Source organism: Podarcis bocagei, assembly GCF_964188305.1.
Source record: "Podarcis bocagei genome assembly, chromosome: 1".
Classification (NCBI taxonomy): domain Eukaryota; kingdom Metazoa; phylum Chordata; class Lepidosauria; order Squamata; family Lacertidae; genus Podarcis; species Podarcis bocagei.
This window is the reverse complement of record NC_138125.1, coordinates 141,677,588-141,701,594: the sequence shown is the minus strand read 5'-3', so window position 1 is coordinate 141,701,594 and position 24,007 is coordinate 141,677,588. Positions and strand designations below refer to the sequence as shown.

Genomic DNA, 24,007 nt, shown 5'->3' with positions numbered 1-24,007 from the left:
TCAGTTATCAGCGGATGATCAAAATAGCAGAGCACATTCAAGCTCTATGCATGTTTTATAAATACCAGGAAGTAAACTTGGGGACGGGGAGGGGGGGAGTGCAGATGATCTTGCTCGCTCCTCCCTCTTCATCATCATTTTAGTGACCTTGTGGAATGATTTTTCATTATACAAGCATATATTGCACACACTGGATTTCAAAGTACCAACTGTGGATTCTGAACTGGGCCCTTGATCCGGTCCAGGGTTATGATTCATCATGATCAAATAATGTGAGTCTATTTTAAAATCTGAGTAGAGGGGTTTCCCTGCTCATCCCATGTTCACAAAAGGTCAGAGAAAGATACTATGATATTATGGTGGTTGATTGCCTGAAAAAGATTCCAAAATTATCCAGAACTCGTGTTACCTTGGAAAGCTTTCTACATCCTTGCCCAAGACAGAGAAAACCAGATAACCTTTTTTTATTTGCTAGTTTGAATTTGTTTTTTTAATTAGCATTACTATTGCTAATAATGAATTCATTTGTGTCTTAATATTGCATGGCAATTCAAACTGAATATGTTAAGGGTGAGTTTGAAATTACCATTAAGGGTCTTTTTCTTTCTGTGTACCTAATAGCTGCTGGCGGTGAAACAAACCAAGGTCCTGGGGTGTTTAAGCAAGCAAAGGAAAAACTTTCAGTGAGTAGACTTGTTTTCTTTTTTATTCATGTTTTCACATTCATTTTTGTATTCCAGATGGTTTTATGGTCATATCTGAAAGACAGGTGAAAATCTTTTAGGAACCATTTCCCAGTTTTAAGACAATTGATTTTCAGAATTACTCATATATTATTAAAACTTCCTAATTGGTACACACTGTAGAATGGAGATTGGCAACATATTAAACTACTAAACTATGTATTTCATTTTCAATTCACTTAATATGGTACAACCACAATAACCTCAATTGCACTATTCTTTACCAATTGGCTTCCATCTACCAGTGTGGAGGAGACCAATTTACTTTCCCCCTAAATGGAAGTACTTGCATTTAAATCTGATTTAAAGGGCAACCTGAACTACCGTATTTTTCGCCCTATAGGACGCACTTTTTCCCCTCCAAAAATGAAGGGGAAATGTGTGTGCGTCCTATGGGGCGAATGCAGGCTTTCGCTGAAGCCCTGAAGCCTGGAGAGCGAGAGGGGTCGGTGCGCACCGACCCCTCTCACTTTCCAGGCTTCAGGAAGCACCCGCAAGCCGTGGGAGCCCACAGGAGTTCCCCCCGGGCTCCCACCCATGCGCAGCGCTGCCTGCACCCCAAAGCCCCGGCGCACTGAGCAGTCGCGCCGGGGCTTCAGGTAGCTCTGCGCAAGCCGCAGGAGGGCTCCCCCGGCTTGTGCTGCCTCTTATCCCGAAGTCCCAGCGTGCTGAGCAGTCGCGCCGGGACTTCGGGTAGCTCTGCGCAAGCGGCGGGAGGACTCCCCCGGCTTGCGCTGCGCTGCCTCTTATCCCGAAGCCCTGGCACACTCAGCAGTCGCACCGGGGCTTTGGGTAGCTCTGCGCAAGCAGCGGGAGCCCTCCCCCGGCTTGCGCAGTGCTGCCTCTTATCCCGAACCCCGGCGCACTCAGCAGTCGCGCCGAGGCTTTGAGTAGCTCTGTGCAAGCCACGGGAGGGCTCCTCCGGCTTGTGCAGCGCTGCCTCTTATCCCGAACCCTGGCGCACTCAGCAGTCGCGCCGGCACTTCGGGTAGCTCTGTGCAAGCCGCAGGGGGGCTCCCATGGCTTGTGGAGAGCAGCCTGTTCTGGGGGCTGGGGTCGGGGTAAGCTTGGGCTTCCCCCACCCCAGCCTAGTGCCTTGGGGGGGAAATAAATTTTTTTTCCTTTATTCCCCCCCCCCCAAAAAAAACTAGGTGCATCTTATGGGCCGGTGCGCCCTATGGGGCGAAAAATACGGTATGTCTGCTCAAAAGTAAGCCACATTGAATTCAATTGGACTTACTCCCAGGTAAGTGGGCTAGCACTGCATTCCCAGTTTCAGTTACTTTGACCCAGAAATCAGTTTGCCAGGGTCATTATATGAGAGCAATCCCATACCAGCTTTACACTGAGCTGAAGATACACCACCACGTTCACTGCTCAACCTGGGAGGAAAGTGGGAAAACACCTAAGTAGAAAATTCAGAAGCAGCAGAAAACACTGATGAAGGACAAGATCCCATGTCCCACTCAAACACACAGGGATCCTTTAATTCACTAAGATGGGGGACATTCCCTGCATCACCATACACACATCCCACAGATCAGTGTCACAGCATTCCATTTCCTTCAGCTCCAGCGGCAGAGTCAGCAACAGCCCCATCACTGTGTGTCCCCGACAGATCAGCTTTTCTCAGCCTGTGGGTCTGTGGGTCCCCAGATGTTGCTGAACTCACATCACCCCTAGCTAGCAAGGCTAGAGCTCAGGGATGCTTTGAGTTGTAGTCCATCAACATCTGGGGACCCACAGGTTGAGAACCGCTGCAATAGATCAAGATGCACACTGAAGCAGCAACCACCTCCAGTGGCTCGCTCCATAGGGCATGCATGAGACTGGGAAGCAAGAGACAGGTATTTGAAACCCACTAGAGGAAAGGGGAAGATATGTCCTCACTCAGTCTTTACATTCATGTAGGGGAAATGCCATGTTGGTGGCAGAAGAGAGGGTGCCCCCAAGACTGCAAGCACCACCGAGCAGTTCTTTTCAGCAATCAGAAACAGCACATGACATTTGCCCTAGCTTCAAGTCCCAGTCATAGACACTAGGAGCAGAGCAATTGTCGAAGGAGCTTATGCTTTATATACTGGAGATCTCTGGTTCAGATCCAGAGAGGTGTATCCCCATGTCACATACCCTGTCATCTGAATTGTGGTCATCTTAAATGAAGGATATCCTGTGCTAACTTACACAATATCCTGTGCTCTATCACGGTGACATGGCTGAGGCATGGGGACAGCCATTTATGCAGGGGCTGCTCATTTTTAAAAAGCTTATTCTTGTCCTGGTAAAATCAAGGTCTGGGGCTGCCACGTCAGGGCTGGTGTAAATTTACACCATTGGGGCATGGCTGTGTATCAAAGGAATGCAGGATACAGCATAAATGTGCTCCCTTCAGTGTGCCATCCATATTCCACCCACAGCTCTGCCCCGTTTTGGCAGTATCAGGGGAGTTCCACTGGTGTATCTTTCATGGCAGCAGCGTATTGTGCTCTCAGTTCCTACATCCCTAAAGAACAGAATATTCTCAGTGCCTAGGTGAAATAACAGAGGCAGCATTCGAGCTTCCAAGCATGTAAACCAGTATACCATGCTAACATGCATGCTAGAACTACTGACCTAGTTGTATACAAGTGCAGACCTCCTGAGTCACAAGGGCAAGTGCATGGACAACCCTGCATGATACACTTTCCTGTCCATCTGTTTGTATGGATGGGAGGGGTTGGCAGGGGGTTGGACTCGATGGCCCTTGTGGTCTCTTCCAACTCTATGATTCTATGATTCTATGAATGCAGGTACCCATTCACCAATTGGAGCTATTGTCACACATCCTTGATCCTTGGATCAAGTCTCATGAGTTCAGTAGAACTGCGAGTTTGCGTCCACATCCCTTTCACAAGGTGATTGTTTTCAGTGGAAAGAATCGTGTGGTTGCCTAGTCACAGTGCGTTGCATCAGCAACCTATCCTCCTCAAATGCCTGCGTGGCCAGGGACCAAGTGGACTTGATCCAAGGTCTTAGTGCAGCAACCTTAACAGGCAGAGTGGCCACTTGGCTACTGGTTGCCAACCCTCATTATTTCCTCCCTCATCACCTCTCCTACCACCCCATGAAGAGGCATTTCAGGTAGCAAAGCTTGAAATGGGGCAGGTTTGAAGGAGAGAGAAGGAAAAATGAAGGAAGACTCATTCCCCTCTCTCTACTTATACCTCTCAACTGTTTAAAAACTCTGGCCACAGCGTGAAAGGAGAGAAGGAGGAACTGTAGATATAGGGAATACACTACACATTTTTGGCTACTTTCTAAGAAACCAGCATGCATTGTGATTCCTACCTCATCCTGTCTACAGCCTTCCACCTCCCCTGTCCTTTTTTTCTCCCCTGTTGTAATAGCATGTTCATAGGCAGCAGGGAGGAAAAGAGAAAGGAACAATGAGAGGAAAAATCCTGAGGGGAGAGAAAGTAGTATTTGGCTGTGAGGGAATCAATGCAAAAGAGTGGATGGGGTTTGCTTGTGGGGGGTTGAGCTGGGTGGCAGTTCATCCATTTATTCAGCTGACAGCCATAGAGTGAGAGAGAACTGTAACTCAAAGTACACCATTCTAACAGGGAGCTATTTCATTGCTGTTTTGCAAATAGGTACTCCTGTAAAAAAAGGACATCATAGCTTCTTTCGCTAGTGTGCTGTACAGACAATTGTCGCCCTACCCCCTTCACAAGTTTATCTCTCTGCACAATGAAAATCAACTGGAAAATGGGATGTAGGCTGCTAATTAACAAGTACCTATATATGTTGTTTTAAAGTTTCTGAACTCCATTAAGAATCAATATTGTTAAATGCTTAGAGCCAGAGCCAGATTTGTGATAAATTGATGACTCAATGGAGCAATGTTAATGAAAGTTCTTGCTTGTGTCATTTTGCTGAATTGTTAAAAGAAAATATACACTTTGCAATTCCATTGTCCAAAAATAGAGGTGTTAGCTAACATTAGTCACACTCAGAATGTATCCATTGAAATCAACTGACTTAAGTTTATTGATTTTAATGGGTTTACTCTGAGCATGAGTTACTTGGATATCACCTGTAGTTGTCACCCCTTCTATTTTGAGGTATCTCAGTAGTAATATATATATATATAATTCCCCTGAGTCCCCAAAGTTTTATTTAAAAAACCTGATATTTCTGGCCCATTTTTAGCATAAATTTTTATTTTGTCTGAGGAAAAATCTTGGGGAACAACCACTGCAAAAAGATTTCCCTTTTTCTAAGTACATTCTCAAATAAATGAGGGGTGTCTTATTTTATATATATATATAAACAAAACAAAACAAATGGTGCGTTCAGATTGCCAAAAGCTGAACTCCTCCGCGCTTTCATCTTATGCTGCCACTGCAGGCATTTTTCTCCTGGCCTGACATGAGGTGAGCTGGACTGGAGAGGAAGGTGGCCTAAATCAGCCACCTAAGATGACAGAAGTGACAACATTCAGACCATCCTAAATGCTCCTTTAGTTAGAAAAATTAGGCCCACCTCACCATCTCTCCCTTGCGTGTAAATAGGACAGACCTGTGAATAAAGAAACATGGCTGCTCTGCCCCCTTTAAAGGTTTGGTCCTGTGTGTGTGTGTGTGTGTGTGTGTGTGTGTGTGTGTGTGTTTAACTAAACTTTGGACACCTTATTTAAAGGTCACAACTTTCTAGAACATATTAAATTATGCTCATGTTCAGTCATGTTGAAACAAATTATTGGGCTTTTGGACCACAGAGACTGCCAAGGTACCAATTAACAATGCATAATTAACATATAATTAATGTACAGAATTGCTGCCAAATGTTGTGGTGCCTTACATGGCTCTAAAGGGGGACAAAGTCTCTTTGCCTTAAATTGCTCTTAAAGGGGATCAAGTCGTGGAGGGCAGGCCCCATCCTTCGCTCTTAGCTATGAAGGCTTAACAAAGCCACTTCTTCCTAATAATAATAATAATAATAATAATAATAATAATAATAATAATTATTTGTACCCCGCCCATCTGGCTGGGTTTCCCCAGCCACTCTGGGCGGCTTCCACAAAGACCAAAAATACACTAAGATGTCACACATTAAAAACTTCCCCGAACAGGTCAGAAAACATCATATGGCTTTCTATAGAATCATAGAGTTGGAAGGTTCAACTAGTCCAACCCATTGCAATGCAGGGATCTCAGCTAAAACATCCCTGACAGATGACCATCCAAGCTCTGCTTAAAAACCTTCAAGGAAGGAGAGTCCACAACCTTCTGAAGGAGTCCGTTCCACTGTCAAACAGTTCTTGCCTTCAGAAGGTTCTTCCTTATGTTTAGTTGGAATCTCCTTTCTTGTAACTTGAATCCATTGGTTTGAGTCTTACCCTCCAGAGCAGGAGAAAACAAGCTGGCTCCATCTTTTTAAAAATTAGTATGATTTAAAAATTCCAAAAATGTATTGATTATTTAATATTTCAAAAGCTACCTGCAAAATTTCATATTGGGATCTCAATGGGATCAGATTTTTAAAAATTGTACATACATGTCTGCATACATATCTCTTCTTCTGTGGATGGCTGGGTGGAAATGAGCCGGACCTGCGTTCTGCATTTGCAGCAATGAGGAAATGAGCTGTACCTGCGTTTTGCATTTGCAAAAACACAGCATGTTTAAAGTGGTGTCTATATATAGATATAGATACATAAAAGTGAAATGGGATTCTACTTGATGACTCTGGTGGTGGATAACAGTTTTGCTGCTGTTGTTTCTTTAAGACTTTGTCTTTAGTTTTTGTCATTTCATCTGTAGATGTGTATACATTTTCAGTTTTTGCATTTACATTCTCAAATTCTGTCATCGTCATTGTCCAATATCTTCAGATTTCTACCAACAGAAGTGTTCTGTCATTGACATAAAGAAAATAATACCTAGTAGGAATTTTGACGGGAAAATCGAAAAGTTTTAAAAAATTAATCAGCATTTCATCCGCGGCAAGGGAGTTCTTTCAAATTTTATCAGCTTTTATTCAGTAGGCCTAAAGCATAATTGAGTTAAACTAGAAAATATGAAATTTAATCCATTTTGGCACTAAAAAGCAGAAACACTTCATTTATTTACATTTTTACATATTAAAAATCAGTGTCCACTCCCAAAGTGGTTTGTATGTTAGGTTGTCACTTCTTGTCCATATTTAAAAAACAAACACACACACACACGCATGTATTTCTGATGCAGCTTCTAGCAATTTGGGCATCCTGAAGATAACAATAACTTGATACTAAATGTTACAATCATTAGTAATAAAGTTTTTTATCAGCCTGGGCCTGGAGGAAGACTGTGGCCCAGTAAGTGGAGCATTTGCTTTGAATGCCCAACTTCAGCCTTTGGTACAGACTCTTCTTACATACCCTCCAACATTCCTCAGATGAAAATAGGGACAGTTCTCACTCTCTCCCAAGTGACCCTCCTTGACCCCCCCCCCCATATCAAGACTCCTTGCACTCTGCTCTGCTTCCTTTTTCTTCCTGCCCTGGGCAGCCCTGTCCTCTGCCTGCCCCCCAGAGCCGGCATGTCACCTGAGGCTGGGCCTTGGCGGCTGCAGCCTCTTCTCCTCCTCACCTGCTTTTCAAGAGGGGCCACGGGATGCCTCCTCTCTGCCACCACCATCACCATTGCTCAGATTAAGCGCTGGCTCATGCTCTAGCAGGGAAAATAGGGACAGTCTGGGTGGCTTTTGTAATTCCAGGACTGTCCCTGGAAAATCAGGACACTTGGAGATCTCTCAGATAGCGGAGCTGAGATAATCCCATCCTAAACCATGGAAAGCCACTGCCCGGCAAAGTGGACAGCCTTAGATGAACCAGTGGCCTGACCATATCTTATGCTTATGAACAACAGTAAAAGATCATGTTTGAAATCTGAAAAATATTCCCAATCTCTTTATTCACATTACTTTTTTTAAAAAGCAATAAAACAGCCTCATTTATACATGTGTACCTTAGGATATGCACACATGGTGATTTTTTAAACAGAAGTTTTGTTTTGCAGTTTGTTTTCCATATTGCATGCATTTTCTGTTTACACCATTGTCCATGTTCACGTTGTGTTCCTTCTGTTTGTTTTCTCATGACTAGACTTCTTCTTTGTCAAAGATTCCTGCCTCAAAGGTTAGAGCAAAGTCATTGCTTCCTCCAAGACCCAGCTCAGCTTGCTCATTAACTAAAAAAGCTTTGCTTGATGCAGACAATTATTTTGCCAGGCCCTCTTCCGCAGGCCCAAGAGACTGCTTGCCATATTCAAAAACAGATGCTCAGGTAAGGCAGCAGAGTAAATGTAGTCAGTGATAGCAAAGAAAGGGCCAGAGGTGGATTCTGATCTGTTTGCTTACACTCTCTTCCCCTTGCCCTTCTCCTGAACACAAATAGTTCACACTGACAAAGGAGCTGTAGAGCAGGAGTGAACAAACTTCCCCCTGTTGAATTCAAGAAAAAACACTGTCAGATATTGCCTTTCTTATTACAGGACTCATAATTAGCTCCTATCCTGAACTGGAATGTTTCCCTTCCCAGGGTTTGATTAAAACCCTAGGAATCCATCCATTATAAATCTAATTTAGGCTGGAGAAACATTATACTTTTCAGTGCTGGAGGTAGTGTGTTCAGTTATTATTGCCTCGGGTAAGCAAGTTTTGCAAACTTTAAAACATTTTAAAACATTTTTTTCTCAAAAACACGCAAGCACCATTTGATTAAGGGCAACTGTTGCCAAAGAAATCCATGCACGCAAAAAGGCAGTGATGTCTCTGTCATACCACTTTAACCACTCTTAAAAACTGTTAGTTGGTTCAAACCAAAGTTCACAAACCTAATAAGCTTTTTGCCATAAGACTACAATAGGATGAGGCCTAAATATTACAGGTGGGGGTGTCCTTTTGACTTTTTGCTGCAGACTTGAGACTGATACTAGTGTAGTCATAGCCAAACTAAAATCAGCTATGCCCCCACTACCCCAGCCTGCCAAATTACTCACTTTTGCCTGTATCATCTCACTTTGGTATGCTGTAAGCAAAGTTAAATCCATGTTGGATCCCTTCTGGAGGTAATAATCTCACCTCTAGGTGCATGGGGGCTGGAAACGAATCTGTCTAGGCTTGATCTGATCTTCCTTACCTTGACACAGTTTGAAGCTCTTGCTGGGGAGAAACTGCTGGAAAATTAAATGTCATCACAACAACTGCGTTTTACCCGTTTTTAAAAAAATTAAAAGTAAAAAAACCCAATTTCTATTGTTTCTCCTAGGACGGTGTAACCAAGAGTCCAGAAAAGCGTTCCTCTTTACCAAGACCTTCCTCTATTCTACCCACCCGGAGGGGCCTGTCAGGAGACAGAGAACGAGATGAAAATTCTTTCTCCCTGAACAGCACCATCTCTTCATCAATGCGACGGACCACCAGTAGGTTTCTGTACCCTCTAACTCCACATTTTCTTTAGCCTGCGGGTGCACTTTGTGTGAATCTCTTGAGGTCTCTGTGCATATCAAAATGATACAGTATAATACACCCTCTTATACTATTTACAAATTACAACAGAAAAAATGTATGCTGGTCGCCAGAGTTTTGTACATACAATTTACACACTCTCATATCCCCCTCTACTCTTACCCCGAAGCTCTTGCTCAGCATCCTGGTTTCCCTAACACACAACATTTCTCCTGAACGTTGTCTCCACTTATTTACACCAACACCCCAGAAATCCCCTTAGCTTAATGCTGAACCACCTACAACCTATCCACCATCCCATCCCTTCCATCATGTCAGGGACTGGCAGGACGCTGGCGAGTGCACCGGGAGAACGGGGGCTGGAGTCTGACTTGGGATTGGAAGGCAGTGGCTTGTGAGGACCTGTACCAGTCAGAAGGCAAGAATCAGAGGCAGGGGGTGCTTCAGCACTGGAGGGTAGAGCACAGGATGGGTTGGGAGAAGAGGAGGAAGAGGCAGGTCAGGCAAGTGAAGGACCGGTGCTTCACCCTCTCCTGCACCACTGTGTCCCAGAACCAGAAGCAGATTGAAAGGGGGTGAGCAGAGGAAGTTTCCACGCAGGCGTAGTCTCATCTGCATGTGTGCATTCCATCAGGGAAAGCTACATAAACTGTTGGAGGGGGGGAGACCCCTGTCCCCTGTTGCTGCAAACTGCTCCATAGTGTATGGACCTGGAAATAGATGCTAGATTGGTTTTCTGTATTGCTGTGAGAATAAAGTGAGTTAAGAAGGTAACATAGGGTGAAGTAGGCGAAAATCTGAATAAGTAAATGCCATTAGTTTATTCCTGGTGAATGTGCTTGAGATTGCAGGTGTACAACGGTATACCTGTTAAGTGTTAATAATGACTTGGAAGTTCCATTTCACAAAGTGGGACTTGCTTTTTAGGAAACGTGCACTGAATTGAGCTGCATAGCTTGGGGTAACTGAATTTGCAGCCTCTTCTTAAAGGTAAAGGGACCCCTGACAATTAGGTACAGTCGCAGTTGACTCTGGGGTAGCAGCGCTCATCTCGCTTTATTGGCCAAGGGAGCTGGTGTACAGCTTCCAGGTCACGTGGCCAGCATGACTAAGCCGCTTCTGGGAAACCAGAGCAGCACATGGAAACACTGTTTTCCTTCCCGCTGGAGCGGTACCTATTTATCTACTTGCACTTCGTGCTTTCAAACTGCTAGGTTGGCAGGAGCAGGGACCGAGCAACGGGAGCTCACCCCGTTGCGGGGATTTGAACTGCCGACCTTCTGATCGGCAAGTCCTAGGCTCTGTGGTTTAACCCACAGCGCCACCCGCGTCCATTAGCCTCTTGCTAAATACATGCTAAAATGACATTGGCATTATTTTACTCACTTGCATTTCTGCTCTCATAATAGAGTTATGGTCAACATGTTTTAAAACAGATCCAGTTTGGTAAAGTTGTTCAGTTGCCTTAAGCAAAGGAGCTTTAGAAAAACATTACTTTTCCTTTTCTGTGCTATTTACTCTCATTAACTAAAGTGAAGATTCATTGAAAAATACACAGACCTACAAACCTTGCTGCGGCACAGGAATCAAAGTACTGCTTGTACATAAGCAGGGATATCTTACATACTGCCATCCAAGCAATCTCGTATCAAGGATGGATAACCTATTGCCCAACTACTACTGCCATCATCCTGTACCATTGGCTCCTCTGCCTGGGGTTGATGGGAGCTCAAGTCCCCCTTCCCCCTCCCCCCCAAAAAATCTAGAATTCTTCATCTCTGTTTTATTGCTTTGATAGCTTCCTCCGTTTCCCCCACAGCAGATTATTTTTGTGTTTTACATTACTAGCAGATTTTGGTAAGTCAGATAAAGCATCCTGTTAATTTCCATTTCTAGGCCACCCATCAAACAAATATAATACATATAAGAGAATTTGTTTTAACCTGGAAAAGCAACAATGAATGCCCACATTGGACAAGTGAATTATGAGGACATGGGAGTTAGTAAATATGGTTAAATTAACTAAGATAATTAAAAGGAGGGAGAGTAGACAATTGTTTACTGAAAGTTGGAGCATGTTTGTAGTGTATTGGTGTAAGAATAAGACAAAAGAAAATGTTCAGTCCTGCTGTTAGAAACCTTGTAAATACTAGTGTGTGTATAATGATTATTTAGTAGTGAAGAATGGGGAAACATCCTTTATTTTCAACCAAGTTTTAGTCAGAGTAGACCCATAGAAATGAATGGCTATGACTAACAAATTAATTTCAGTGACTCTACTCTGAGAAGAAGTTAGGTTCTTATTTATATTCCTTTGAGGATATTAAGTTAACCTTGTAAGGCGTTTAAGATCTACTTAGGCCACATTCTTGTTGAATTCGCAAGAATAGAGAGATAGATGGTCTTTAAAAATATATTAATATATTATTTAGTTATTTCATAAAATTTATACACCACTTAATTGTAAAAAACCTCAAAGTGGTTTACAAAAAAAGATAAAACCATAAAATCAAGAAAAAATTATAACCACACTTTAAAACATAGAAGTGTTAAAATACTAAAATACTAAAACAGGTTAAAATTACCTCAACTATGGGCTTATCCACACAACCTCTGCTTTATGCAGGGGAAATCTGAAGGTTTCCGCCCCAGATTGTTGTTTATTCCGATTTATCACTAAAGAGCAGGTTTTCCCTGGGGAAGGAGTGGGACAAGGAGAAAACCACTTGGATAAGTAGAAGCATGGGTGAGCCCTTTCTAATAACCTGGGTGGGCTTGTCTGTGCAATAATGTTTTGAATAGGTCTCAAAATAGTACAGTGAAGGCGTCTGCTTGATCTCAATAGGCAGGGAGTTCCAAAGTGCAGGTGCTGCTGCACTAAATTATCGAGGTCTTACAGGTGCTGAACAAGTACTATGTGGCACCTGTAGTCGTGCAAATTCCATTGATCAAAGTGGCTGAGTAGGCACATGTGAGGTAAGGTGATCTCAAACTTAATCCATTGCGGAAGTCCGTTCCAAAACCAAAACACTCCAAAACCAAGGCAAGCTTTCCCATAGAAAATAATGCAAAATGGATTAATCTGTTTTAAAAACAACCCCTAAAACAGCAATTTTACATGAATTTTACTATCTAAAGAGACCATTAATCCATAAAATGAAAGCAATAAACAATGTACTGCAGTCACATAATCAATCAATCAGCAGCTGAAATGGGTTCCACACAGTCACAAAAACAAAACAAAAAAGAGCTGCAAAAGCAAAAACACAAAATAAATAGCGAAAACAGACAGATCTCAGCTTAACACTCAAAACGGAAGTGTGGCACTCAAAGAGAGCACGTTCAGCTTCCGAGAAAAATTTGCAAACCTGAAGACTTACTTCCAGGTTTGCGGTCTTTCGGTTCCAAGTTGTTTTAGTACCAAGGCGTTTGAGAACCAAGGTACCACTGTATCTGTATGATATTAAATAATAATACAAAAAATGGGGGAATTCAGTAGAATTTACCGGCCAGAATATACAAATACAACTAAATCACTAAAACAGTATCAGTACAAATGACACAAACATTCAAAACCCATAGATGAAATGAAATGGGTAGGTAAGCAGGCAGGCAGGCAGGTAAAGCAAGCTAGGAAAAATGGGCAAGCAGGGGTGATGCAGTCCCACACAGGATGGTACCATATGTCTGCAAAATGTTCAGGTCAGCTGTAATACATGTATTCTTTTATAATAGATTTCTCCGTAAGCCTGTGATCCACGAACCATGCAATAATTATTTTAGTATCTCTAACCTTGTTGGTTTTAAATTACCTTCTTTGAACATTAACTGATTTGAATATTATAGTGCTCTCATTTAGCAAGTTATTGCTCATTCTCACGTTTCTTTATGGCCTTCAGAAACACGGCAGAGTGAATAATCTGCAAGGTGCCCTCATGAAATATAAGATAGATGTCCTCTGCTCCATGAAAATATCAGCAACATGGTTTTATTTTCCCCCAATACAGGATCAGAGCCTATTCGAAGCCGGACAGGAAAGAGTGGCACATCAACCCCAACTACACCGGGTTCCACCGCCATAACTCCTGGGACACCACCTAGCTATTCCTCCCGTACCCCGGGCACTCCTGGGACCCCCAGCTACCCCAGAACCCCCCATACACCAGGTACTCCCAAATCTGGTATTCTGGTGTCCACTGAGAAGAAAGTTGCCATCATACGCACACCTCCAAAATCTCCAGCTACCCCGAAGCAACTACGGCTCATTAACCAGCCTCTCCCTGATCTCAAGAATGTCAGGTCCAAAATTGGGTCAACAGAGAACATCAGATATCAGCCTAAAGGGGGACAGGTAAGGCTTCTGTTCCAATAACAGCCAATGTTTCAGGCATTATCACTGGAAGCAGAATGCAGGGTCTCATAGAGAGGAGTAAAGGCCTGGAGTGGAGAAGGTAAATACAAATGCGGATCTCTTCCTTCAAATCTCCTTACCAAGAGGGATGGAAACTTGTCAGTTCTGGGGTTTTAACAAAGCCTTTTTAGGTTAGGGCTTTTTTGGAGAGGGGGGTATGTTTTTATCAAATGTACTACTGCTGCTTTTTGTGGACTGAACAAACATATTTTCAAAACAACTATAATTTTATCTTTTTTATATCATTGAAGTGCTTCTGAATGAAAAAATGCCTGTTATATATATTTGTTACATGCCATCGGAATATTTTTGTATTAAGGCAAGGGCCAGATAATAGGAGCAGCTACCTGGTGTATTTACAAAACAGAGCCTTAGAAAGCCCAGTCAAGGAAAGCAAATAAATGTTCAATAATATAATATTATTTTAATTAAATGTGGATAGGTCAGTTCCTTCAAATACTGCAGTTGTAAAGTGCACCCCAATAATTCAGACTCCAATCCTAAACATACTTACTTACTAGTGAGTAAGGTCCACTGCAAACTGTGGGAACTCTCAAGTAAAAATGATTAGGATTGCTCAATAGGTAAATTGCATTCTTTATTAGATCAAACTTTTATGTTTTAGTATTTTGTGTTTTAATACTGTGTGAAAACACAGTCGCTGAAAATGATTTGCATTGAAGGAAAGGTGACAGAATGGGCAGGATTAGCCAGGATCCATTCCAGATCACTGTGCTTCTCCATGAAACTTGCATGTGGTTCTATATGGTAGCAATATCTGTTTATCTATTTGTAAAATGTGTCATGATCCCTGCATCTGGCCCCTCATACTACCCTGTGTAAGGTACAAAAAAGGGAATGGAGGTACAATCTGACCCTTCCCAGAGTGAGGCTATAACCCTCCAAGTCTGAGGAAAGTGGGAAAGCTGAGTCCTGAGTAGTATCCACGTCTGCTCCGCAGCGTACAAATCAGTGACTACAAGATCGACAAAGGCCTTTTAAGTCAGCATAGGCACTTCCACAAGGAAGCAGAGCCAACTTGGCTCTTGCTAGCCTACATGAGGCCACAGCTCTCTACAGATGTAGTATGATCAATAGCTCAGGCTCCTGACTGCTTTGGGTAGACATTGCCTGGACTTGCCTGCTTCAAAGGGGTTCTGCTTGTTACTACCACTGTGTGAGCCTCATGGAACAGGAATAGTGGGATGTTCATGTGTGGGAATTCTAAACACCGAAATGTGGAGGGCTGGAAAGTAGATTCTTCCAATAATCGAGACCTTGTATTCTTGTAGAAAAAGTGGCAGGAGGGTGGAACAAGCCTCCAAAATTGCCCTGGGTGTGGGATGCATGTCTATCCTTCCCTCATACTGCCAAGAAACAACCCCAGCAACAAAGGAGCGTGCATAGTGCTTGAATGTGCAGGGGAAGGCCAAAGAGAAGTGTGTGAGGATATGATGATTCTGAGAGAGTTTTCCCTGTGTCTAAAAGCTCTGGCGTCATGACACTGGCTCCCCCAAGTATTCTCACCAATTAAGCATTAAAGAGCAGGTTTTACAGGGGAAAGTGGTGCAGCAAAGGCAAAACCACTCAGCCCCATGCTTTCTAGGCCTGGGACAAATAGAAAGTACAGTGGTGCCCCGCAAGACGAACGCCTCGCAAGACGGAAAACCCGCTAGACGAAAGGGTTTTCCGTTTTGGAGGCGCTTCGCAAAACGAATTTCCCTATGGGCTTGCTTCGCAAGACGAAAGCCCATAGGGAAATCTCTGGGACAGCGGGGAAGCGCAGCGCATTTAGAAGCGCTCGGGGAAAGCAGCGCACTTCGCTGCTTTCCCCGGAGTGCTTTTAAATGCGGGCGGCTGGGAGGGAATCCCTTGGCCCCCCGCGGGACTTCCCGAAGCTCTTTTTAAGTCCGGCGGGGGGCCAAGGGATTCCTTCCCAGCCGCCTGCGTTTAAAAGCACTCTGGGCAAAGCAGCGCACTTCGCTGCTTTGCCCAGAGTGCTTTTAAATGCGGGCGGCTGGGAGGGAATCCCTTGGCCCCCCGCGGGACTTCCCGAAGCTCTTTTTAAGTCCGGCGGGGGGCCAAGGGATTCCTTCCCAGCCGCCCGCTTTTAAAAGCACTCTGGGCAAAGCAGCGCACTTCGCTGCTTTGCCCAGAGTGCTTTTAAATGCGGGCGGCTGGGAGGGAATCCCTTGGCCCACCGCGGGACTTCCCGAAGCTCTTTTTAAGTCCCGCGGGGGGCCAAGGGATTCCTTCCCAGCCGCCCGCTTTTAAAAGCACTCTGGGCAAAGCAGCGCACTTCGCTGCTTTGCCCAGAGTGCTTTTAAATGCGGGCGGCTGGGAGGGAATCCCTTGGCCCCCCGCGGGACTTCCCGAAGCACTTTTGAAGTCCGGCGGGGGTCCAAGGGATTCCCTCACCGCCGCCCGCCTTTAGAAGCGCTCGGGGGAACACCTGCCCCAGCCGCCCCACTTCGGAACGCTGTTCCGAAGTGGGGCGGGGGGGCGGGGACACCTGCCGCCGCCGCCCCACTTCGGAACAGCTTTCCGAAGTGGGGCGGGGGGGGCGGGGACACCTGTCCCATCCGCCCCACTTCGGAAAGCTGTTCCGAAGTGGGGCGGGGGGCGGGGACACCTTCTGAAGGCGGGCAGGGGGCGAAAGTCTTTGTCCCCCCTGCCTGCCTTCCCAGGGGCTTTTAAATCGCCCCGGACAGCGGAGAAGTCCTCCGCTGTCCGGGGCGATTTTAAAATGCCGCCCGCCAGCATTTTAAGATAGCCCCGCACAGCGGAGAAGTCCTCCGCTGTCCCAGGGTTTTTTAAAATGCTGGGGGTGGGAAGAAAAGCCCTTGTCCCCCCCCCAGCCTTCAGAAGATGTCCGGGGACAGACTGTCCCCGGACCTGGTCCGAAGGCGGTTTCCCTAGGAACGCATTAATTGATTTTCAATGCATTCCTATGGGAAACCGTGCATCGCAAGACGAAAAAACCGCAAGACGAAGAGACTTGCGGAACGAATTAATTTCGTCTTGCGAGGCACCACTGTAGACACGCCCTAAGTCTCCTCTCACCATTAGCAGGGGTGCCTGTGACACCATAGCCTAGTTCTCACTGAGGTCCTCTATACATGCTTGAGTACAGAGTGCATCTTCCACGTTGGCATTGAGTAACTACAGGTTAGAGGGGAAGCCTTCAAGGCCACACCATTTTATTTCCGGGAAGACGTGAACCTCTGTCATCTCTTTTCTAGAAAGTAAGTCCAACCCAGAAGGATGTAGTAGCAATACCTCAGTTTTACTTCTCCTATATCATTTCTGGCTGTAGCTGTTGGAATGAACTGCTTTCTACAGTCTGCTTTATGCAAGTCAGTTTATGGAAACAAACAGAAGGCAGCTGGAGTTTCATAACCTGAGCTTAAATTGCCATGCTGAGTGTAATAACTCCAGGAGGAGGAAGGAGCGGAAAACCCTGAACATAAGCAAGTATGACAGGAAAATTACTGAAAGGGTATAGATATCCAGCCCTAGTCATTTGGAGATAGATTTTCTCCTTTTACCGGAGGCATCTGTTAACCTAGTAGCTGAGAGTCCATCCTTGGTAGTCCATCCTGGGGAGCAGAGTCGCACTGTGACAGCACCATGCTCTGGAGGTGCTTACACAGAGAGCAGCAGGAGGTGTCTGAATGTTAAATAAATCAAAGTAAAACTACAGAGTTGTAAAGGTCTCATTAGAAACTCATCAGCTAACAAATCCATTTAAAATCATGTATTTACCCACCCAACCACTTCTGCCACATTTTTTTAACAAGTGGAAGATACCACCTGAAGATGAGATTTCAAACTTTATGATAATGATCCTCTCTAACAGAACTTGATGGGAGCATTTTTCACATTGTGCTTTGTGACAAAACAGGCAGATGTACGTAGGTATAGTGGCATATAAATCCGTAACAGTAGGTTGCTTTAAGTTCCCTTTATCCCCTGGACAGGGAATCCTGCTTACATTGGCTGGCTGTAACTCACATAGTGGGAAAGAGAGAGACAATTTCTAAGCTGCCACTGTTACATAGTAGGAAATATCTCCTTGCTCAGAGCCAGACTATATTACCATCCAAATGACATGGTTTACCTCTTGCTGGATTGTGCATCACTTGAGAGTGTGAGTTGAGGATTGCCTGTTTGAATGGTCCCCAGCATTAAAATCCCATGCCCTAGGACAGTTGGCATTGCCCTCATCACTCTGACATCCTAGCTATCTTCATGCAGATAATGTTGTATTCAAAAACCAATCAGACCCTACTCCAGTATTCTGCAGTCGTACACCTCAGCAAAAGGCGCACTATGTGATTCAGCTGAGCATGACTATTGCAACTTTGTACATAGCAAGTAAAATGGGACAGGAGAGACCAAAGAGAATCTTGCACTTTCCCTCGTCTCCTTGGGGAATCGTACCTCACACTGTGGCATTGCAGCCAAGCTTACAATTTGTGCCTCAAGAAGTTTTTAATTGGTTTTATATGGGGCTAAAAGCCAAGGAGGCTGTACATCTTGTGATCTTAAACAGGAGAGAATTGCCTGTTTTCCTTCTTAAGGGGTTGCTGGGTAAAAATATTCAATTCTTGGCAAAATTTTAAGGCTGCTTGCTCTTGGGCATGTCTGATAGGTTTCAGAAGTAATTTAGCATGCTATCCGTCAGGAACAGAAAACACTGCAGGGAAGGGCATTCAGAAGCAACCGGGCGGCATGAATGATTTGCAAGATGTCCCAAGGAATGTAATTGGGAATTTTTGCAACGTGTGCCAAGCCTTATTTTATCTTTATTTCCCTCCCACCCCTCCTTGTTATGGAAATGAGGAGATGTGTCTCAATGCACTACTAATTCCAGAGAAGAAAATGTATCCCATCAGTGGAATATGCTTATTTTCATTGAGAGATCTGTGAGCTAAACAAAACCTCTAGAGATAACAAATCCCACTATGGGGATCTGTTATGAGGATTGCCCTTCATATGTTAACAGGACAGTAGCAGAAACTGTGCTGTACAAGCTTGTGTGGCGAAAAGAACACTTTCCCTATTATAAAAGATATCGCCTATCTCTCCATCTCGTAGTGTAAATGACACCAGTGCCTGCCAGTCTGCAAACGTTTTCATATTAGTACAGAGAATTGGCTACAAGGCAGCTGACACTGCGAAAGATGATGCTACAACACCAGGTCTTCCTCAGACCCAGATTCTCATATTAATCACAGCAACAACACATATCCACAAGTTTTCAGAGGTGGCCAAAAATGTGTTCAAAGGATTGCCAATGTGAGAATGAACCCTGGATTTTTAAGAATCAAGACGTGCAGTTACTGCTGAAAACAGCAACTGTGCATTTAGCTGCACCGTCTTCCTCTATAACAATGGCTTGTGGAACTTAGCTGTACCCTGACATCACAGTGCTTTGTGTTTCCCACTCCTCAACAGCAGCCAATGATGTGCAGTGGAGTTTGGGAAAGACAGAATATCATGTAGGGAGATGGTTGCTGATGTCATCTTAGCATAACATCTAGTTGGCCTTTTAGCATGATGTTTCCTTTGGCTTGGGATATGTGAGGGACTTATTTGGTACAAGTGATACACTCAGTTGCCATTGATGTCCCTCAAGCAAGAGATTAGAATATATGGATTTGTATCAGTCTATGGTTCGTGTAGCCTGGCTTTGGTTCTCTAGGGTGTTCAGTTCAGTTCGAAGGCCAGGACAAAATCCTCCAGAGTGTCAGGCAGAGGCTTTTCACATCACCTGCTCCCTGATCCTTTGAATGGCAGATGTTGAAGACTGAACATAGAATCTTGTAGTACCTTAACTTGAAGCCACCCTACTCTCCCTGAGCAACTTTCAGTTTACAGCTGGAGTGGAATGGAAATGGACCTGTCATTCGAAATGAACAATAATAATACTTTTAGCAGTTATTGGGCGCATATCAGTGCCCAAAGCATTTCACAAAGAGCCATGGTGGTGTCGTTGTTAATAGTGCTGGGAGACCCAAGTTCAAAGCCCTCAGGAAGCTACAAAACTCACTAGTTGACCTTGGGCTAGGCACCTTTTCACAGCCTAATGCCATTGAGCTTCCTGAAGGAAAGACCACATAGAAACACGATAATAACAATACACTGTCACCAAGACTTGCAAGTTCTGTCAGGGAGGTCAGTTTTATAATTCCCATATTGCAAAGCCCAAGAGGTGGCTTTGTAGTTGAGGTGAGATGTGAACTGGGCACTTCCCAGGGGATTACTCTTTTACCTGGTCAAACCAGACTTCAGGAAACCAATTGAGTGTGATTAACTAAATCTTTTCAGAAGCTTTAGAAATATAGTCTATCTGTATAATGACTGGGGCCTATGCCTGGGGGTTCAGCCCAGACTTCCTTGCCTGCATTGCTGCAGTCTTATCTATCTATCTATCTATCTATCTATCTAATGGGTTTTTTCTATGTGCATACTAAACTTAAAAGTTCCACTGCCTGTGTCATGTCCTATATACTTCAAAGGGAATTTAGAGTGAAGAAGGATGGCAGAATTGGTCCCCTAGGGACTGAATTATCATTGAAAGTTATGCACACGTATGCAGAGGATAATAGCCTCTGAGGTATACATGAATTTTCATAAACCTTTCAGGAAATTGCATATAATCAGCCTCATAACTCCAGTTGCATAAGATGTCATGGGCACAGGAAGGAAGTAACCTAGTGAAAGAAGCACAGGAGAAAAAAAAAACTTTAAACACTGCATCCCCCCCCCCCCCCAGCATTGGTTTTATATAGTAGAATGTTTTGAAGGCTTAACTGTGGATTGGAGTATATGGTCTAAGAATAAAGTGCAGGGTGGCTTGCAATATCAATAAAATGCAAGAGATAGACCATAGTGCACTAGTTATTAGCAAAAGTGTACAAAGGTTTTCTCTTCCCTAATTCTCCAGCTGCCACTCTGCAACTGAAAACTCCAGGCCTTGAACTGGCAGTTGAAAAATTCGGGTGTTTGTCTCTCACTGAGAAACTGCTATAGCCCCTGACCATCACAGATTCTGGCTCCAGTGGCGGATGTAGGAAGCACAGAGGTAGCAAAGGTGCTAGAACCTTCCACCCCTCCCTGCAAGTCTTCAGGTGTTCCAACCACCACTGTGCTGCTGAATCTGTGAGCCACAGCAGGTGCCCAAAGAAATAATCTTGGTCCAGAAAGGTTGCTGAAGCAGCTGAATGTTAAGCCCCTCACAGGCCAGGACTCCCCCAACCCCCAGGCGATGGCTGCTACTGCTTCTGGCTCTAGTTGCAGGTGCAGGAGATGCACTGGATTCTGCTGAGAAGTCAGCTGAGAATTGAGAATAGGGTGCAAAAGCTGGAAAGCTTTTAAATAAGCTCTTTATGAACTTTGATACTTTAGGGTGAGTTCTTTTACAGGGGCAGGTAAGAATCAAATGCTAGGGAACTATGCTGTAAAAATGGATCTCAGGCTTTGGAACAGGATGTGAGACAAAATGGGGCATCTAACGATAAATTTGTGGGTGTGGTGACTCCAAGGGCTGCAATTGGCCAACAACTGGGCCTGATGTAGGCTAAGCCCTTGGCCAGCAAGAATTCCTGTCCAGATGAAAATGAGATAAAGGCCTGAATCACGCAGGTTTCATTCAGACTCGTAGGTCGGAGCTGAGATGGAAAAGAACCTTTCCTGTGTGCCTCTGCCATGCCAGTTGAAGAGGTTGCTGCATTTCTAAATCAAGGGACACTGTATTTCTAAATCAGGCTTTCACAAGTCCTTGCAGCAGTTTGGACTTTCTGTGCCCCTTGAATCTGCATTTGTGGAGCAAATTCTTCCTACTGACCACTGCTCAGAGGTGTTGCCGATTCCTTGCTGCTGGCAACAGGCAGGCTGGACAGAAATTGCGAAGGGGTTTTTGTTATCCATCTGACTCACACTTCTCCAGGAATTAGATCCAGGGTTCATGTTTGAGGGTCAGTGCTCTCCTGTCAAGGTTTTTAAAATAACCAAATCACCTAAAATAACATACACAACTGTTCAAAAATCTTATGACAGTTGCCTTGGCCATTCCAGTCATCAGCTGTTAAGTTTGTAAGGGGTTGGATTCAAGGACCCTCAAGGTCCCTTCCAACTCTACAGTTCTATGATACTATGATTAATCTCCATCCATAAAAGAAAGGATACAAAAACCTCAGAACAGACATTTGCTAGTGACAAGACAATAGCCGCATATGATAAACCACTGCAGTTACAAATGACTGCATATATGAGAAGAGTACCACAGCACAGTCTTTCACATTCAACATTTCCATTTTAGTTTATGGCACTTGTATTATTTCACATCTGCGTTGCCTGAAAATATAGATGTTGCAATGCCACTGTTGCATTGTTATTAAGAAGGGCAAATTTCTACTTCAGATTATTGGGGAGGAAAGGCCATGGGTCAGTGGTAAAGCATTTGTAATAAACTTACCTTTTAGTGGGGCAGCATCTACACATTGGAACTCCCTGCTTATTTGCATCAGGCAAGACGCCTTCACTGTACTCTCTTTGTCACTTGCTAAAAACATTTTTGTTTACTTAAGTCTAGCCAGATATGTAGAATGTTGACATGTGTTTCAATCTCCTTTTTGGCTTATTCATTATTTTAATAATTCATTTTAAACATTGCCTCATTATTTTTTTCTTCTTCCTTCAAATGTTTAACTAATAATTTAGTTTTATTCCTATTTAATTTAAATCCTGCTACTTCCCCAAATTTCTGAATCTTTTCTATTACTTTAGGGAGTGAAGTTTTTGGGTCTTCCACTGTTATCACTAAATCATCTACATATACTTTTAATTTAAACTCACTTTTCCCAGTTTTAATGCCTGTGATCTCTTTATCTGCTCTTATATTTCTGGCAAGTACTTCCAGTACCAGGATGAACAACCATGGTGATAGTGAACATCCTTGTCTGGTTCCTTTTTGAATCTTACAATCATCCGTTATTACCTGGTTTATAATTAATTTTGCTTTTTGTTCTGAATAGATTGCTGATATTCCTTTTAGGAATTTAGGCCCACTTTTGATTTCGTCTAATATCTTTGTCATAAATTTCCAAGAGACGCTGTCAAAAGCTTTTTCAGCATCTATAAACATCATTGCTGCTTTCTTTTCATTTTTAGCCTCTAGGTATTGTATGATATTCAAAATATTCCTTATATTCCCCTTCATTTGTCTACCTGGAAGAAATCCTGCCTGGTCTTGATGTATATACTCATTTAGTATATTTTTCAATCTGTTAGCTAATAAGTTTGCAAACAGTTTGTAATCGTTGTTTAACAAAGAGATAGGTCTGTAATTTTTGATTTGCAGCAAGTCTGCGTCTTGTTTTGGAATTACTGTAATATAGGCCTCTTTCCATGTTTCTGGAATTTCACCTGTGTTCAGTATCTCATTCATGACATCTTTCAGTGGGTTCACTAGTTGTTCACTTGTTTTTTTATAATATTTTGCCGTAAGTCCATCCGGGCCTGGTGACTTGCCATTTTTAGAGCCTTTTATTGCCTCTAGCAGTTCTTGGGTATTAAAAATCTTCCTTTGTTCATCCTTTGTATGTGGCATGTTACTACTTCTGATATACTCTTCTATCTTGAATGTTTTTTCTTTCCCTTGTCTATACAAATCTGAAGAATATTTAACAAATCCTACTCTAATTTCCTTCATCTTATCTGTGATCTTTCCATTTAGATTAATTTTATTTATGAAGTTCCTTTGTTCATTTTTTTTTTAACTGCCAGGCTAACAATTTCCCCGGTTTGTTTACATGCTCAAATATTTTTTTTTTTACTCTCTTTATTTTCCAACTAATTTCCTCATTAATTATCGTTGAGTATTGAGTTTGTAAGGTTTTAATTGCCTGTTTCACTGCTTCTTTATTTGCTTTATTTGGCAGCTGTTTCTCCTTTTGAGTAATTTCCTCTAGAATTTCCTATTTCTATTTCTCTTTCAATTTCCTTTTATATGAGTTTTGTTGTATAGAGTCCTCTCACCACCGCCTTACTTGCATCCCAGACTGTCTGTAATTTTGTCTGTCCTTGATTATTTATTTCAAAATAATCAATCAAGGCCTTTTTTATTTTTTCTACAAATTTTTGATCATCTAGTAAATCATCATATAGTCTCCATCTGAAAGAGATTTGGCTTTCTTTTTGTAATTCCATAATCAAGGAATTATGGTCTGAAAAAGTTCTGGGGTTAATTTCAATTTTTTTTACTCTTATTTCCAATTCTTTGGAAATCCACAAAGAGTCTATTCTCGAGCTGCTATTGTGTACATGGCTGTAATAAGTGAACTCTGTATCAAAC

The 24,007-nt window shown here is 43.3% G+C and overlaps 1 protein-coding gene across 29 annotated transcripts in view; it reads left to right on the top strand.

The window, feature by feature from the left end:
• Positions 1-24,007, top strand: part of MAP2 (microtubule associated protein 2) — a 282,714-nt gene that overhangs the window by 250,836 nt on the left and 7,871 nt on the right. For 20 of the 29 annotated variants that reach the window (XM_081189952.1, XM_081189950.1, XM_081189942.1 and 17 more), the window contains 4 exons: positions 622-683; positions 7,873-8,052; positions 9,037-9,190; positions 13,244-13,587. In XM_081189952.1, coding sequence (XP_081046078.1) covers positions 622-683; positions 7,873-8,052; positions 9,037-9,190; positions 13,244-13,587 — 740 coding nt within the window. The remainder of the gene's footprint in view (positions 1-621; positions 684-7,872; positions 8,053-9,036; positions 9,191-13,243; positions 13,588-24,007) is intronic. The other 9 variants (XM_081189945.1, XM_081189944.1, XM_081189943.1 and 6 more) reach the window with 1 other exon arrangement.